This window comes from Sarcophilus harrisii, chromosome 2 (genome assembly GCF_902635505.1).
Source record: "Sarcophilus harrisii chromosome 2, mSarHar1.11, whole genome shotgun sequence".
In the NCBI taxonomy this organism is placed as follows: Eukaryota; Metazoa; Chordata; class Mammalia; order Dasyuromorphia; family Dasyuridae; genus Sarcophilus; species Sarcophilus harrisii.
Genome location: NC_045427.1, coordinates 554078339 through 554097573, shown reverse-complemented (window position 1 = coordinate 554097573; position 19235 = coordinate 554078339). Strand labels below are relative to the sequence as shown.

At 35.6% G+C, this 19235-nt stretch overlaps 1 protein-coding gene across 4 annotated transcripts in view; it reads left to right on the top strand.

Moving 5' to 3' along the window:
• ADAMTSL3 (ADAMTS like 3) overlaps positions 1-19235 on the top strand; it is a 542401-nt gene that overhangs the window by 261903 nt on the left and 261263 nt on the right. For all 4 annotated transcript variants that reach the window (XM_031955661.1, XM_023496559.2, XM_023496553.2 and 1 more), the window contains one exon: positions 16711-16947. In XM_031955661.1, coding sequence (XP_031811521.1) covers positions 16711-16947 — 237 coding nt within the window. The remainder of the gene's footprint in view (positions 1-16710; positions 16948-19235) is intronic.

The window sequence follows — 19235 nt, the reverse complement described above, 5'->3', positions numbered from 1 at the left end:
TGCAATAATTCAGGCTTTTACTCTAGAATCAGGCAACCTGAGGTGAGCTTTGCTCTTTATTGCTGGTACTATTGAAAAAAATGAATATATTCTGAGCAGTAAATTGTCTTGACTTCCAGAAATTGGTTCTCTTGTGATATCTTGCTGCCCTCCTGATTGAGGTCCTTAGAAGCCCCTCAGCTAATTGTACTAAATCTTGGTACAAGACTGTCTTTTTGTATGAACCTGGCTCATTTTCAGCCACAGCATCTGCCTTCCCAACTTGGTCTTTTTGCTGCTCTAGATAGCAGCATAAAAGAATCTGAAGGTTCCTGTGTTAAGAAGTCCCATCAGAAATCTTACTAGTTTCCTTTTTAGTAGTTGTCAATCAATCAACAAGTGTCTATTAAGTATTTACTATGTTCCCAATAGGGCAGTTAGATGGCACAGGGTATAGAGTGTTGGACCTGAAGGCAGAGTCCAAATCAGGCTTTAGACAATTACTAGCTGTATGATCCTGGACAAGTCATTTAAATCTGTTTGTCTCAAGTTCTTCATCTATAAAATTAGTTGAAGAAGGAAATAGAAACCTATTCTAGAGTCTTTGCCAAGGAAAACCCTAATTTTTAGGAATTAGGACATAGTTGAAAACGAGTAAGACAGTCATGTGCCCTGTATTAGATACTGGGGATACAAAAACAAATAAAGTTTGGAACAGTTCCTCTCCCCAAGGGACCCTCAAATTAAGATATCTGAAAGCCCATTGGTAGTAAAAATTATCTACATTAAGTCTGGAACTATGGACTCTTTCTACAAATTACATCTACAGAAGTTAATTTAATTCATTTATTATTTATTGAGTACCTAAATAGTGTACCACTATGAAGCATACAACAGAGGTATATAATACCCTCTCTGGAGCACCTATTGATGCTAGGCACTAGGCAGATGAGAAACAGACTTAAACATCCCCCAAATGGAATAGTTCCTGCCTTCAGTGAGCTTACAATCTATCCACAATCATTCCATCCACAAAGCTCTATTATATATCCTGTACCTATATAGCCTAGCACAGTAAGGAATATAGACAGAACATAGACATAATTGTTGCTCTCTAAGACCTCTTCCTTCTTGATGGAGAGAGAAGAGTTAAGCAAAATGCAATCAGTATATAACAGAAATATAATAGGCATTTTGGAGCAAATTCGTGTTGCCATGTTGAAAGCTATTTTAAAAAGGTTCATTGGATGATGAAATTAGAGACAGGATCTAGACTCTAGAGAACTGTAGATCTAGACTCTAGAGAAATTCTTAATCTTTTTGTGTCCATGGACTTCTTTGGTAAGCCCGGTAAAGCTTGAGAACCACTTCATAAAATAATCTTAGTAAATGCATGAAATCAAATACTTACTGAATAGTAAGTCTCCTTGAATAAAATAGAGTAGAAATGGAGTGAAAGAAGAACATATCTCAGAGAAACATTCCAAATGAGCTCTTGACAGAAATAATTACAGATATGATAAAGATGAAATGAATAGAGAATAATATAGATTACTTGTAGATTTTGATTAGGAGAAAGACTGATGTCTTTTGTAGAAAGAGAAGCATAGAGAAAGGTGCTGAATTTCAAAAGGAAAAAAATATATTATTTCTGATTGGAATGTTTTTGATATGTCATGAAAATAAAAATATCCTAAATGTAATTAGTGATGAGATTGTCTAAGTCAATTCTAGAATTATGTATTTCTTTACCTATAGTCATGGAGATAGTAATTGAAAACATGAAAATTAATGAGTTTAATGAGGGAGTGTGGAGAAAAAAATAGAGACTCCAGAACTGAAGAATATATGATAGTTACAGTTTATAGGAAAGAAAAGGAAAAGAAGAATCCGTGTGAATAGTAGATATAGTACTATTAAGGGGGAGAGAATTTTTAAAGGAAGTATGTACTAAAAGAAACAAAGCAGTTAGGAAGAAATAGGATAGAGTCATTTAGCACTTAAGCAGGGCAGTAGAGTTGTGGGGAGAGAGATTAGATTATAGTAAATTAGGAGGAATGGGTAATAAAATGAAGAGGGCAAAGATAAAAAATTGAAAATAGTTTTGACAGCAGACTCATTCATAATTTAATAGGGATGACTTTTGGATTAGGTAATAAGAAATAAATGACAAATCAAAAATGCTGTGGAATCTGGTGCAGAGGGATTTGTGGCCTAATGGGTGAAATTTTACATAATGATAATAGATAGCATTTATATAGCCCTGTATGTGTGTTATCTAATTTGATCAGAACAATCTGTAAAGTTTGTGCCATTGTTGTCTATCTCCATTTTATATAGATGAGAAGCTTGAAGCTGAGAGAAGTTAAATCAGTCAGTCAACAAATATTTATTAAGTGCCCACTATGTGCCAAGCAAAATGCTGGGGATGCAAAAAAAAAAAGCAAAAGACAATACCTGTCTTTAAGGAGCTCACAATGTAATAGAAGAGACAAGATGTATTTTTGTATGTGTGTATACATACATACAATATCTACATACATACAAGGTACATAGAAAATAATTAAGAGAGAAAAAGCACCAGAATTAAGAGCAGTTGGGAAAGGCTTCCTGTTTAAGAAGAGATTTTAGTGATGACTTGAAGGAAGCCAGGGAAGCCAATAAGTGGAAAGACAGAGGGATAGCATTTCAAGCATGAAATGGCCAGAGAAAATGCCCAGAGCTAAGAGATGAAGTGTTTTATCAGTGAAACAGCCAGGAAGCCAATACCACTAGAGCATAGTATAGTGAGGAATAAGGTATGAGTACATGAAAGATAATGGCAGCCAAGAAGGGGGAATAGGTTATGAAATGCTTGAATGCCAAAAAGCATTTTATATTCAATTTTTGAGGTGATTGGTAATCACTGGCATTGATAGAGTAGGAAGATGATGTGGTCAAACTTATGCTTTAGGAAAGTCAGCTTGGCTCAATGGAGTATGGATTGGAAAGGGGAGAAGTTAGAAATAGGCAGATCTACCAGCAGACCGTTTCAATAGTCCAAGCAAGAAGTGATGAGGACCTGAATCCTAGTGATGGCAATCTGAGAAAAGAGAAGAGGATTTGGGAGATGTTTCAGAGGTCAAATCAACTAATCTTGGAAACAGACTGGATATGGTGGGTGAAAGATGGATGGCAACTAGGTTGTAAATTGGGGTGTGTGTGGGGAGTGACAGTGCCCTCATTGGTAATAAGGAAGTTTGGAGGAGGGGACAAGTTTTAAGAAAAAGATAATGAGTTCAGTTTTGGATAAGTTAAGTTCAAGATGTTGGTTAGACATCCATTTTGACATGTCTGACAGATAGTTGGGCTTGAGTTGGACTTGAGGTCAGCAAAAAGGTAGATTTGAAAGTTATCAACATATTATTAAATCCAGGAAAGATCACCACATGGAATAGTATAGAGGGAGAGTGTCTGGGACAGAGCTCAGGGAGATACCTATGGTTAGAAGGCATGACCTGGATGAAGGTCTATCAAAGAAGACTAAGGTTAAGTGGCTTGCCCAGGCTCACACAGCTGTGTCCACAACAGGAATCAAATTCAGATCTTCTACACTTCAAGTTATATACTTTGATTTGAACTTTATTTGGTAAGTATGTGGAAAGCTTTGGAGATTTGGTGCTAGAAATGATCAGAACTTAGAAAGCTTACTACGGGAATGTGAAAGAATAAAAGGGAAATTGGAAGCCCTCCTATGTCAAAGGCCCTCAGTGGGAGTTGAAAAAAAAAGTTATGGAGTCCTGACCCAGGGTGGTAGCAGACAAGTGTAGAATGGAATGCTCAATGCATGAGATGGAGATGGTTTGGACTCATTTGAAGGTAGAATGGATAAAAACAGAGGAGACAAAGAGATTGTTTCTTCATATTTATATTGTTGCACTTTTGGATAGAATTTATTAAGGATTCATTTTGCGCCAGACATCATGTTAAATAAAGTATAGTGATACAAAGACTGAAATAGGTCTAGCACTTAAGGAGGTTATATTCTATTGAGGGAGACAACATGTATGAATGTAAGTGTGTAGAAGGTGCTCTGACAAGCTTTTGAAGGAAACAAGGGATTCCAAGAGCAGAGATGAGGAAGTATGGGGGACCATCAAGGATACATTGATGGGAGCTAGAGAGTGTTATATGTGAGGAGCAGCAAGAAGGCTGATTTGACTGGGCCATAGAATTAGACTGTGGAATACAGGAAAAGTAGTAGTATTTGATATTTTGAAGAAATAGATTCAGATGAGGTTATAAAGAGGTTTAAAAGCCAAGCAGAGGAGTTTATATTTCATCCTTCGGATAACAGATAATCATTGGAATTTAATGAGTAGGAGAGTGACATGATAAAGCCTGGGCTTTAGAAATATCAATTTGGCAGTTGTGTGGAAGACAGATTATAATGAGGTGAGATTTGAATCAAGAAGATGAGTTAGGAAGCTCTTGCAAATTCATATAGAAACAGGAACCCCTAACCAACCTCTTACATAAGGATCCCTGAAGGATGCATAGACTTAGACAACCACAAATTAATATTTGTTATTTAGTCATGTTGGTCATTTCTGACTCTTAGTGTGCCCATTTGGGGTTTTCTTGGCAAAAATCCTGGAGCAGTTTGCTATTTTCTTCACCATCTCATTTTATAGATGAGGAAACTGAGGCAAAAAAGATTAAGTGACTTGCCAAGAGTCACATAGTCTAGTTTGAGATTGGATTTGAACTCACAAAGAAGAGTCTTCCTGACTCCATACCTTGTATTCTATCCATTGTACCACCTACCTATTCCATATTAATACTATTTATGTTTTATTATATCTTTATTTTGTTAAATGTCTCTGATTTATACCTTAATCAGGTTTGGACCTCACTTGGGACTATTGTGGGCTACTTATGGTCCGCAACAAGTTTGATTTCTCTGGTCTAGGTTAAAGGTGATTAGGGCCTGAACTGGGTTGGTGATTGTGTGAATGCAGACAAGGGGATAGATATGATAGATGTGGGATAAGTAGAAATAACTAGATTTGACTATAATTATATGAATGAAGGTTGTGGAAAACTAAGGAATAACTTTGATTGTAGATCTACATACTTTTGACAGAAATAGGGAAATTTGGAACAAAAGAAACAGGGAAAAGATGAGTTCTGCTTTTGATATATTGGTTTTAAGAAGCCTATGGGATGTCCAGTTTGAAATACTTAGTAGTTTAGTTGGTAATGCACAACTGAAGCTCAGAAAAGAGACAAAGTCTGAAACTTTGAGAGAAAACTTTTACTTTTGTAAAAAGTAAGTAAAGTAAGTTAAAAAAGAGTAAAGTTTTTTTTAAAAAAGTAAGTAAAAAAGCATTTATTTTTGTCATATATGACCAAAACCCTTATGCTACGGATGTTAGTGGGGCTTTTGTATACCCAAAAGATGTGGCAAAAAAAAGGAGGAGGGAGAACTTGGATTAAGAGCCATTCAGATTGATTTGTTCAGTTTGAAAAGCAAGAATTAGACTATAGCAGATATAATTGATATAGGGTTTTGGGTGACTTTATTTTAAGAATATGGCATTCTTAAAATTTACATAGCTAAGAGAGTCATCATTATTGTGGATGGGTGGGTGTATCTTATCAGCATGACCTAATGGAAAACATACGTTTGACTTAGGCTCAGGACATCTGAATTCTAGACACTTATTATTACTTTGCTTCTTGGTTTTCTCATCTATAATGTGAAGATGTTAAAGTAGTTGATTTCCAAAGCCCCTTTCAGGTCCAAATCTTATGAAACTTTGATATTTCTTAATTTTGTGTGACTTTGAAAAAGTTATTTCCCTGGTCAGGCCATCAGTTTCATCATCTGTAGATTGATGGTATTGGATTAGGGCCATGCTTCTCAGACTGTTCCATGGAGCCCTAATATAGTGTGAATAGGGATTTTGAGAAAATTTGGGGGTTAGTGATATCTTCCCATGAAACATTAAATGTAAAATTATATATTTATACAAAATGCTTATAATGTGCAACAATTTCTTGGTATGAAAATAAGCTTAATTTTCTTTATATTGCTCCAAAACTTCTCCAACCCCATTTATCCTGGCATTGTGCCAGACCCCAAGACTCCTCAGACCTATATTTATGGGTTTCATCAATATATTTCAAGTTCCAAAGCTTTATGTGGCCAAATTAGTTTGAGAAACACTGAATTCTAAGGTCTCTTCAGGCTTTAACATACTCTGATCCTCTATGATTCCATTAACATACTTAGAAGAACAGTCAATCAAACTGCAATATGTAAATCCTCTTTTTCCCCTCTTCCTCTACAGGAAATATTTTGTGGTCTGTTTGTGCAACCACAAGTTAAAGCTGTAGGTACTATTTGTGATTTAAAAGTATATGAAGTAAAAATCTTCAATAAGAGTTGACAGTTTGTGTTATACAATTTTTAAAAAGAATTTTCAGAGGTCAAGAAATTGGTCATTAAAATGCATAAGTTCTACTCAAATATATTTAAAGACCAGCAGTACTTGTCAAGCTATGTAAGTCTCTTTAGTTTGAAAATTGGGTGTATTTCATCTTATATCCTATATATTTAAGGCTTTTTTGAACCCCCTGAAAGATGCTAGCTATTTTTGTATAGCCTTGAACAAGAGGTGACAGAAACACAGTGTCTGTAAATGTCATTTTGCCATATGATCCATGCTACCTCTGAAGTTTGTATCAAGTACAGATGAAGCACAACTTCATATGTCACTTCTATGAAAAGAACAAGAGTCATTTGACCATGAAATTGGTTTCATCTGGATTTGTAATCGAATAGCAGGAGGTTCAACAAGTTTTAGCAAAGCAGTTCTCGGCACAATATTTCAGGCAGAAACGTGTAACTCAAAGTTTCCATAAATGAAAAGCATGTGAATTTTTAATCTGTGATTGACCTTTTTAATTTGGTAGTTTAAAAAAAACCCACAATTGTCTTGGCAATAATTTTATTTAAAAGGCAGACATTTCATAGGTTTTCATAAATACTTTGAAAAAAATAAGCTAAAATAAAACATTAGAGTCTTCCTATCTTTCAACTTAAATTTTTCAGTTTTCCAAAAGTCCTCTACTTTACAATTGCTTCTTTCTTTAGCTTCTTCAATCAATCAAGCAAGCAATAAACATTTGTTAAGTGCCTACTGTGTGTCAGGCAGTATGTTCCTCAATGGCTGGGAATATGTAGCTTTTCATTTCTCTTGCTCCTCAGTCTCCAAACACACTGTACATGAACACTACTTAGTATTCTTTGGTAGACTATTAATGACATTCAGATGCCATGTTTCTGCCCTCTCTAAAGAAATAAGAATAAACCATTATGCAAGTTAAGTTTTCTCCTGTTCTATTCCATTTAAAACATTCAGAAGGGAGGAAAAAAGAGCATGGCTCTTTTAAGCAAAAGAAGCAAATTTCTGGCAGAGATACATTTATAAACCACTAGAAGCCTGCTACAGTTGTTAGTTTGAATAAAATTACATGTCATACAACATCTAACATCTTCAAAGGTTTGGGAATTAAGTGGGAGATGTGAATCTCAGAGTGAGAAAATCTTATGAATAGAAAAATACTATATTCTAGGATTAGGCTCACTCCTATAATGTAGTATGGACATCCCTCTAACATTCTCCCCTCACCTTCACCCTTCCTCCTCCCCCCCCCCCATGCCCAGTTAGTGGAGCTTATGGAGCTGAGAAAAACCATGTGGAGCTAAAGCCATGTGCTCTCTCTATAGCCAATAAACATTTATTAAGCATGTACTATGTGTCTGCTACTAGGTCAGATGCAAGGGATGCAAAGGGAAAATGAAAATCATCTTTGCCAACTAAGAGCCTGCCTTTTGTCAAGGAACTGACATATACATGACTAAATCCAAGGTGATTTACTGGAGTTTGGGAGTGGGCACTAATAGCCATGGTTAAAAAGAAAGGCCTCATGTGGAGGATGAACTCTGAAGGTAACTAGTGATACCAAGGCAACTACATGGCTCAGTGAATAAAGCAATGTGTCTGAAATAGAAAGACCTGAGTTCAAATCCAACTTCAGATACTTATAAGCTTTGTGATCCTGGGTGAGTTAACTTATCACTGGAAAAGAAAAGAGCAAATCTTTCCAGTATCTTTTCTTTTCTAATAAAATCTCATGGACTGTATGGTCCATGGGGTTACCAAGAGTCAAATGAGAAAGTCAAAAGTGTTTAGTATCCAAGATATCTAGACAATTTGCAGCTATACGAGTCTGTATGTGTGTGTGTATAAAACCAAAATCCATTTTCCAGTAGACAAGTAGTCAAAAGAACAAACAATTCTCAAAAGAAGAATTACAACCTATTAACAATCATATAAAGAATGCTCCAGATCACTAATAATAAGAAATATGAATATCATAACACCTGACATCCAGCAAATGAGCAAAGAAAAGAATAATCGGCATTGGAAGGGTTGTGGAAAGATGGGTTCACTTGTGCACTATTGATGAAGCTGTGAATTAATAATCCATTTTGAGAACAATTTAAATTATGCAAATAAAGTGACCTTTGATCCAGAAACTCTGCTTCTGGGTATATGTTTCAAGAACATTATTGATTAAAAAGTCCTCATATATATCAAAATATTCATAATAGTGGTTTTTTTCAGTAGCAAAGAATTGGAAAGGAAATAGAGGCCCATCAATTTGGGATTGGCTAAACAAATTGTGGGACATTAATATAAAGAAGTAAAATGTCTTCTGAGTGATGTGGTGAATAGAGAGCAAGGTTTATTGTCAGGAATAGCTGTTTAAATTAGACCTGAGACAATTGCTAGCTGTGTGACCATAGGCAAGTCATTTAACACCACTCAGCCTCTGTTTCTTTAACTATGAAATGGGATAATAATAGCACCTACTTCACAGGGTTGTTCTGAGTATCAAATGAGTTCATATTTGCAAAGTATTTATCCCTGTGCCTGATACATAGTAACTATTTATTAAATGCTTATTTCCCTTTCTTCACTTATGTATAAGTAGTCTCTTATTCCGTTATTGTGTTTTCAGTGTTTTTTCCCTAATCAGTGGAAAGATAATGCGAAAGAGAAAAAACATAATGCTAATAATAAACTAACAATTTAGTCCCAAATATGCTAGAATCAATTTAATTTAACATCAATTTATATCCAAATCATTTCTCTCTTGGACATAGATGTGAAAACTGACATAGTTCCCCATGTTCACCTAAGACTCTGAACCAAAACAATTTCAGGTTAATATTTGTGGAAATCTTGAATGAAGGAAAGGTATCTTAAAAGTACAATATAGATTTTAACATTACAGAATCCAGAAGCTTTGTCTTTATCATCCTTCCTCTTGGACAAGTAATGAGATTCCTCCTACAGGACATTGTAAAAATTTAAATTGAATAACAGGTAGTTTGAGTGCTTCCCTTTAAATGGATGAGCGTACTTCCCATAGGATGGAACAAGTTTAATCCTTTCAGGGGACAGAGGGAAGAGAGGATCTTTAGATCCATCTATATTGTCATGTATAGGGTAGAATAGACAAAGTTCTTATGTAGTCAAGAGGTATGCTTTGCTTAGTTTCTGGGTATCACCTTTAATTTGTTCTCCTAATGAAAAACTCTTTTAACTTTGGTCCTGAGCTATCTCATCCTTTTTTCCCAGGAGTTTGGAAAGACTTCAGAAAAAATTATTAATACCTCTAGAGAAACAAAAATGATATTGTTAATATATTTCCATAATAACATAATTTTTTCATTCTACAAATATTTATTAAACATTTGTTGCATTCAAGACTGTACCAAACAAATAATGATGGAAATATAGAGATGAATAATACATGGACCCTGTTTTTATGCATTTTGTACCTTTTTAAGTTTTCTAAATTATTTTCCTCTTAACAACTCTCAGTAGAAGAGTATTACTACTAAATTCGCCCTGCCCCATTTTAGAGTAAGAACCTGGAGGGATCAATATTTGGTCTAGTGTAGCTTAACATTTCATCAAGGACTTAAATAGAAATATAAGAAATTATGCCTCCCAAAAAGCAAAAGAAGCATAGCTGGAATGACAAAATTAAGGTTCAAAGAAACTGTGGGGAGCTTAGAACACTGAGTGAACTCTAACTAAACAAAATTTAGTGGAAGAAAAATACAGAATTATGCATTTGGGAGTCAAAAAATCAACTTCATGGATATAAGATGGACCACCTGTAATTAGAGCTCTCATGATACCATGCTTATCATTTCTTCTGCTGAGAGGCTAAAGCTAATAATGGATTACCTGAGCTTGGATATTCTGACCTGAAATAGGATTAATGTTAATTGTATGTCTTCACTAAGTCTAGCACCAGGGTGAACTCCTGGGAGGTGGAATGGTGGCAAATAGGATCGCTGAGGAGAATTAGCTAAGGCCAGAAGCAGAGTAGGTTCAGTGTGATCAGCAGTGAGATTAGGTCTGTGAATGGCTGCTGTATTTCTAACCTAGGCAAGATAGGGAAATTAAATTTTAAAACGATAAAACAAACAAAAAAAAAAAAAACAAAAAAAAAAAGAAAAAAAAAAAAGAAAAGAAAAGAAGAAGAAAAGGAAAAGAAAAAGCCCTAGATGGGATAGGTGAGTTAGATTATAGTTTATTAATTATATTACAGAAAAGGATCTGGAAGTTTTAGCAGACACCAAGCTCAAATGAAGTCAATCTACAGTAATAGTCTGACATGACAGCCAATGAAGTTAATGTGATACTATTGCTGTCTTGTCCCCGATGAGATCAAATCTGGAGTCCTGGAGATCTGCCTTGAATGTTGCATTTTAGGAAGGACATGTATATGCTGGAAAATGGACAGTGGGAGTCTGCCAATATGAGTAAGGGCCTAAGTATAATTATTTGACAATGTTTAGTATGGGGAAGGAAGAGAAGACTTAGAAGAAGGATGATCGTTATCTTCAAATATCCTAAGGACTGTCATATGGAGGAAGGAAAATTAAGAAAAAAGGACAGAAGTTGCAAAGAAATAAATTTAGATTTGATGTAAGAAAAGCCTTCCTATAATTTATTGTTGCTGTTCAGTTATTGTAAGCATGGCTAACTCTTCATATACTCATTGGTTTTCTCAGCAAAGATACTGGAGGGATTTGCCATTTTCTATCTCATTTTACAGAAGAGGAAACTGAGGCAAACAGAGTTAAGTGACTTGCCAGGGTCATGCAGTTAGTAAGTGTCTGAGGCCAGATTTGAACTTCCCTTCTTTAGGCCCAGCACTCTATGCACTATGGCACCACTTAGTTGTTCACCAAACAGAAATGGAATGGGCTATCTTGAAAATGGGTTTCCCTTCATTGAAAGTCTTAAATCAAAGGCTAAATTAGCCTCTTGTTGGTTACGTTGTAGAAGGAATGTTTGTTCAGATATGGACCAGAGAAGATGGCCCATTAATTGCTTTTAAATCTCAAATTCTTCGCTTCTCAGAGTAGTGTATTGACTTGTTTGTACTGAAACGAGAACTCTATGACTACAAACCTTGTTTTCTGACTTTAAATTCTTTGTTCTGTTCACTGCATCATGCTCATCAATAATAATTATAATCCACTATAAGACTGTAGAAATTCCACAGGTATAGAGGTATAGAGTGCTGTGTTGGTTGAGAGAAGGGGAAAACCACATCTGGTTTTCAAGAAAGAAATCCAGATGTGTTACTCACCTCATTGGAAATGGTTTTTTCCACCCAATTTGAAAAACTGCCATAAAATGCACTGCCCTTTTGACATCTGGAATACTCACTGCCTGTGCACATAATTGGACCTGATCAAATACTGCAGAACAGAATGACAATCCCCATTTATGAATTTTCTATATGGAAGTGAGAGATGTTTTGTCTAGATATCAGTTCCACATCCTAATGGTATGAAATCTAGAATCATTGCTTCAGAAGAGACCTAACACATGATCCAGTCTAATATCTCTTCATTTTACAGATGAGCCCTGGAGAGGGCTGGATGGATATGCTCAAGATTGCTGAGCATGTACAGTCCCAGAGATCCTAACTCTCAATACAGCTTGAATCTGCAGTCAGACTTTTGGACACTCTTTGCAACTTCCATAGCAGCACCGTCTAACTGTTGCTGCTGCTGCTACTGCATGTGTCTGACTTTTTCATCATCGTAATTTAGACACCCAGAGGTGTGCTTATAAAAGGGGAGTCTTACAAGATCGAGGTGGGTTCCAAGTCACATGTTTGCCAGTGATTGATGAATTATATGGCCCATATAATTTTGAAATGTAAGTCAGACTCGTTTTAAAATTGTCCAAATAGGTGGGTAGTGTGGACTTGAAATTGAAGGATCTGGCTTTGAATCCTAACTCCTTATAATTTCCTAACTTTGTGACCATTCTTTGTCTGAGCTTCTTCCTGTGTAAATACAATGGTGTTGGACTCAAGAGCCATTGAAGTCCCTTCTTTCTGTGACTCTGTGACTTGATCTAAGATCTCAGGTATGTGATTCTCTAATTGTCATTTGAAGTCACTAAGTATAAAATGGGCAGCTAAGTGGCTCAGTGGAGAAAGAGCTATGCTTAGAATCAGGGAGACTCCTCATCTGGTCTCAAACACTTACTAGCTGTGTGATCCTGGACAAGTCACTTAACCCTATTCGCCTCAGTTTCCTCATCTGTAAAATAAGCTGGAGAAGGCAGTGGCAAACCACTTCAGTATCTTTGCCAAGAAGAACCCCAAATAGGATCATGAAGAATTTGACACAACTTAAGCAACTAAATACTGGTATGAATTTACTGAAGAGAGAAATTTATAAGAACTATGTATGAACCTTTTATCTATTAGTTCAAGTCTAAGAGGAAATGCAATTTTAGCAGCATTTCTTAGATAGTCCCAAGTTGAGTTTTGAGCTCCTCATTGCTCCTGCCTCATTTTTCTACCCTCTAAACTGAAAGCAGCAAAGCTAAATAAGTGATGTTGAACAAGTGTTTAATGTTCAAGATGATCACAGGGTATGTTAAATCCTAAATAAACTTTAAGGGGCAGCTAGGTGGTGCAGTGGATAGAGCACCAGCCCTGAAGTCAGGAGGACCTGAGTTCAAATTTGTCCTCAAACACGGAACAGTCCTAACTGGGTGACCCTGGGCAAGTCACTTAACCCCAACTGTCTCAGCAAAAATAAATAAATGAATGAATGAATGAATAAAGTTTAAGGTTCATCTTGAAACCCCCATGCTTGGAATTATTCCTTTCTCCATTCATCATTCACTGATCAGCTCAAGTACCAGTACCTACAAAGGGTCTTTCTTGTTACCCACATTGGTATTGTTCTTCCTCCCCAAATAACTCCCCCCAAATACTTTTAGTTTGAATTGAATTATAAGGAAGGCCCCAGAAATGAGGCACAAAATTCCCAAAATCACCCAGCAAGTTAGTGGGAAAAGTTTTTTCTTCTCTTATCCATTTATCTATGAGGGCACTCATATTTTCCATCCAGGAGTGAAATTTTACAACTCAAAGGGACTGATGTATCTTTCAGGTGCTGCCATATGGTCTGACATTTAGTATCCCAAGAGTTTAGATGACATGTTAGGGCCTTTGGCTTTTCTGTCCAATGAAAATACAGCCAGTGTTTGTTATAACCCAGATGTGAGAGTCCATGTGTGGACAGAATTCTGGGAAGACTGTACATTCCATCTTGCACTGAGGCTATTTGACATTGGACATGCTTTCCTATGTGAAGGATTGATGCAGTATATCTTTTGTCAGGGGCTCATAAAAGTAACTTTCCTGTAGAAAAAAAGCTTTAGAAACACAAGAATGTTTTTAAAGAGATGCATCATGATCCTAATGCTTAATTTAGTGTTCTGGGTTAAACTTAATGTTTGATGGAAATTTTCACCTGGAACACTATCTAAAGTTTTAAGAAATTTCTTGTTTCAGATACTTTCCCCAGGGAAAATGTTGTCCATGAAAGAGAAAAGAGTTTTAGTTTTGGGAAAAAACACATACAAAAACATGCTAGCCCTATCTGTATTCTGGAATAAAATCAGAAATAGAAACTAGAGAGTATATAACAGATTAAGAAAATGGCTTACTTTTTGTTCTTGGTTTATTTCTCATGATTCATAAAGCATCTGTTCCCAATATTTGAAAGTTTCCTTTGGATTCAGATAAAGTTCATTTATATCAAATAGAGGAATGATTCACTTACCCACTTCTATTAACCTCAGTTATCCAGAATAATGTAGAAACCAGTTAAGTAAAACATGCATTTGAGTTGTCAGACGGTTCATGCACTTTATTTACAAGAGAGCCTCTCATGCTCTCACTCAACACCTATTTATGTTTATTTTACACACAATTATGACAAGTTTACTATTCAGTTTCTCATCCCATTATAGCACAAAAGCAACAGATTAGAAAGAACAGGTATATAGCACCAGTTAGAGGCAGGTGTACTGACAAAAATAAGAAGTCACAGCCAACAAAGAAGAAACATTAAAAAAAAAAAAAAACAGAATGAAAAGATTTTTTTTTTTTTTTTTTTTTTTTTTTTTTTTTTGCTGAGGTAATTGATGTTAAGGGTCATACAGCTATGAAGTGTTAAGTATCGGATTTGAACTCAGGTCCTCCTGACTTCAGGGCTGGTGCTGTATCCACTGTGCCACCTAGCTGCCCTGAAAATTTTTATTTTTAAAATTTAAAATTTTAAAATTTTAAACTACAACATTATAATGCCATTTTATTGTAGAGACAAATAGACCCATGCCTTACTCTAAAAAGAATATACTAAATTGTAATAGTTTAATAAATTATCAGGAAAATATTTAAGTCAATTCAATATATTCTGTAGCTAAGTGGTACAAGAGAAAAAATGTTGGATAGTATGGAATTAGAAAGACTTCAGTTCTAATTTTACTCCAGGCACTATCTGTGTGACCCTCCAAAAGTGATTTAACCTCATCAGCCCTCAATTTACTCGTCTGCAAAATGAGGATGATGATAGAAGCTTCTTTACTTTGCTGTGGTGATCAAATGAGATAACATTTGTAAAACACTTTGCAAATCCTAAAATGTCAGAAATGTTAACTATTGTTGTTTTCATTGTTATTATTTTCTTCTCAAGAAAATCAGGCAAGTCATTCCCCCATTGATAAATCGTCCAAAGATATGAACAAACAATTTTCAGATGAAATTGAAACCATTTCTAGTCATATCAAAAAGGTGCTCTAAATCATTAGTGAGTAGAAAAATGCAAATTAAGACAACAGATACTACTCCACACCTCTCAGATTGGCTAAGATGACAAGAGAAGATAATGACATGTTGGAGGGGATGTGGGAAAACTGTAACACTAATATATTGTTGGTGGAGTTGTGAACTGATTCAACCATTCTGGAGAGCAATTTGGAATTATGTCCAAAGGACTATCAAACTGTACACACCCTTTGATCCAGTAGTGATTCTACTGGGCCTATATCCCATAGAGATCATAAAGGAGGAAAGGGACCCATATGTGCATAAATGTTACAGCAGCTCTTTTTGTAGTGGCAAGAAACTGGAAACTGAGTGGATGCCCATCAGTTGGGGAATGGCTAAATACGTTATGATTTATGAATATTATGGAATATTATTGTTCTACAAGAAACGATCAGCAGGATGATTTCAGAAAGACCTGGAGAGACTTAAATGAACTGATGCTAAATGAAATGAACAGAACCAGGATATCACTGTACACAGAAAAAGCAAGATTATATGATGAGCAATTCTGATGAATGTGACTCTTTTCAACAAGAGTTGATTCAGGCCAATTCCAATAATCTTGTGATGGAGAGAGCCATCTGTATCCAGAGAGAGAACTGTGGGAACTGAGTGTGGATAGCAGCATAATATTTTCACTCTCATTGTTTTTGTTTTGTTGTCGATTTTGTTTTCTTTCTCATTTTTTCCTTTTTGATTTGATTTTTCTCGTGCAGCATGATGATTGTGGAAATATGTATAAAGAACTGCTCATGTTTAATATATATTAGATTACTTGCCATCTAGGGGAGGCGGGAGGGGGGAAGGCAGGGAAGATAATTTGGAACATGGGGTTTTTCAGGGGCGAATATTGAAAATTATTATCTATGCATATGTTTTGAAAATAAAAAGCTTTAAGAAAAAAAGTCAGACAAGTATATAATGCCTTTTAAAAGGGTTTCTATCTGGAGTGATAAAAATAATAATATAGTTTTCAATTTTGAAGGGGTTTAGATACCTGGGACATTCATTTATGAATACTTCGTTCAGCTTGGATGATGAATAAATGAAGTGTTAGAGTATAATATTGCTACCAACAATCAAAGGTCAAACGAATTCTGATAATATCATATATATGAAGACTTAGTGGGTAATCTCCTTGGAAAGAGACCCATATGTAGTTGCAGGTTTGTAAACTCCTTGAGATCAAGGGCTGTCTTTTATCTTTTTTTTGTATCTCCACCTTTTAGCATAATATCTGGTAGACACTTACAAAATGATGATTGATTCACTGCTTTGGTCAAATTCATAACAATAACAAGTGCCAGAGTAAAGATTCAAACTCGGTGTCCTTTGACTCCAAAATCAATACTCTAGTTTTCTCCATTGTCTCAAATGAGTCACATTCATCCCTAAGTATATCTGTTTCTTAAAGGAATGACCTGTTTCTTTTGCCTATTGAAGGACTGCCCTTCTGATGCTGGTGACTTCAGAGCTCAACAGTGTTCAGCCTATAATGATGTCCAGTACCAAGGCCACTACTATGAATGGCTTCCTATCTATGATGATTCAGCTGCACCATGTGCCCTTAAGTGCCAGGCTCGAGGGCAAAACTTGGTTGTGGAATTGGCCCCCAAAGTTCTTGATGGGACTCGCTGCAACATAGACTCCTTGGATATGTGTATTAGCGGTATTTGTCAGGTGAGTCAAAATTCTTTTCTGCGCTTCTCTCCTAGATTGTAATCTTTATAAGTAAAAATCCTTCTTTATTCTACTTTATTCCTTACACACACACACACACAGTCAGAAACAAATATTAGTTCAGATGACTGCTAAGAAAAAAAAATAAGGTTTGGACATTATTCCATCAGCTATCCCTTAGTTTTTCTAACTAAAAACAATGTCTATTTACATACGTAGAGTTTAGGATTCTCTGTTGCATGGAGGGGTATCTCATTTCTGGCCCTCTTGTATTTAAATATGTTATTCTTTCCATTGTTTCTGATTATCATATAGATGGTTGACTTGGCAAATTTTTTGAGCAAAAGTATACCCTTTTGTGTTATACATAAGGGTCTTATTCTTGAAGCCGAGCCACTGACCTGTTTTGTTTGTTATTATTATTGTTATTGTATTGGTAGAAAAGGGCACTGATCTATTTACTGAAAACAATCTTCTTCTTCTAGTTTTGCAACAGCTTCTCTGCTGTAGCTACAGTTAGTTGGGAGTTTTGTCACAATGAGGGGAACTGATGCATGGGCCCCAGGTGTATGTTTTGAAGGAACTGACAGTAGGTTTAAGGATATGTGAGTATTTTGGAGAAAGTTGGAAGATAGGGAGCAAGGCTTAGAGTTGAAATTTATTGACTTTGGAAAAGGTGGCAAATTTTAGACCCGGAGGGAACTTTGGTTCCAACCCTTCATTTTACTAATAAGAAGAATGAGGCCCAGAAAGGAGAAATGTCTAGAGGGCTTATGTTACAATGGAGAAGGGGACTTAGTCTTGCTGTTTTGAACACACATATTTGCTATTTATTATCTTGGGACAACATTTAAAAATGGAATTTCTTCCTTTTAAGTATGGGGTGAGAGTGGGGGAAGAAAAAACTAAATTTGCCACTGACGATATTTTGCAGCTTGAAGTAGATGAATAAATAATGGAAAATGACTCAAAAATATTTCACATCCCGTGAAATTCTCATAATTCTCTATAGATGATGTACCAAAACAACAGTAATGATTCTAATTACTTGCCACTAACTATGTAATACAATTAACATCATTTAAAAAAAAAGATAATATTTCAAGTAAATTTCAAAGAGGACCACCCTTTTTTAGGGAAATTGGTATTCCTAGTATGAAATTCCTAAATGTGGTGTGCTGGAAAATACTTACAGGAAAACTATCAGACTAAAAAATGTATATTATTCAAGAATTTGTTGAAATAATTGGTAATATTGAATCTGAAGAAGAGAAGACTGGAGGTGGGTGGGTGTGACAGTTATCTCGTAAGGGCTGGCAGAAGGATAAGAGGTTCCACTTGTTCTGCTTGGCAGCAGAAACTGAACTGGGGCTGGTAGGTAGAAGTTCCTATGAGGCAAATTTAAACTTGATAAGAGGAAAAACTTTCTAATAATTAGAGTGCTTCAAAAATGAAATTTACCAACCAATTTATGCTAAAATCAAGGATGGAATCAAAAGAAAATAAGATAAACATAAAGAAATGTGATATAATCTTGTTTAGCTAGTATAAACTGAGATTAGGATAGTAAAAACTCTGTGTGTGGTGTGTGTGTATGTGTGTTTGTGTGTATGTATGCATGTGCATGCTTGCTATATGAAAGGAAAAAAAGCAGAATTAAGAAGAGTAGAACTTGGGTAGAGGGGAAATTGCTAATTGATGGCAGAGAGAAAGCAGAGCTGCTCAATTCATCACTATTTTCTCTGCCAAGGAAAATGATCTTTGAAAAAAAAGGATAAAACAAAAAATAGGTTAACTGATACCCAGGAAGAGTTGGGAGAAAATAAGAAAAGTACCTAGATGTTCTGGATGCCACCTGGTCCAGAAGAGCTATATCTTAGTACACTAATAGATTTGTCAAATGAGAAACTGAACCACTGTCAGTGATCTCAGAAAAATCTGAGAGAAATGGAGTCTGCAGATTTTAAATCAATGAGACTAATTTCAATTAGTCACAATATTAGAATATATTACTAAGGGAGGGTTATCATAAATCTAGAGAAAGAAATAATGTATAAAGAAGCAAACAGTGGATAGAGTACTGGGCCTTGAGTCAGAAGTTGTTTCTTGTACAGTCATTTAGTTGTGTCCCACTTTTTGTGAGTCTGTAGACCATGGCATAATAATACTGTTCATAGAGCTTTCTTGGCAAAAAAATGGAGTTTGCCATTTTCTTCTCTAGTAGGAGTCAGGAATACTTAAGTTCAAACCAAGTTTCAGACACTTATTTGCTGACTTTATCCAAGTTA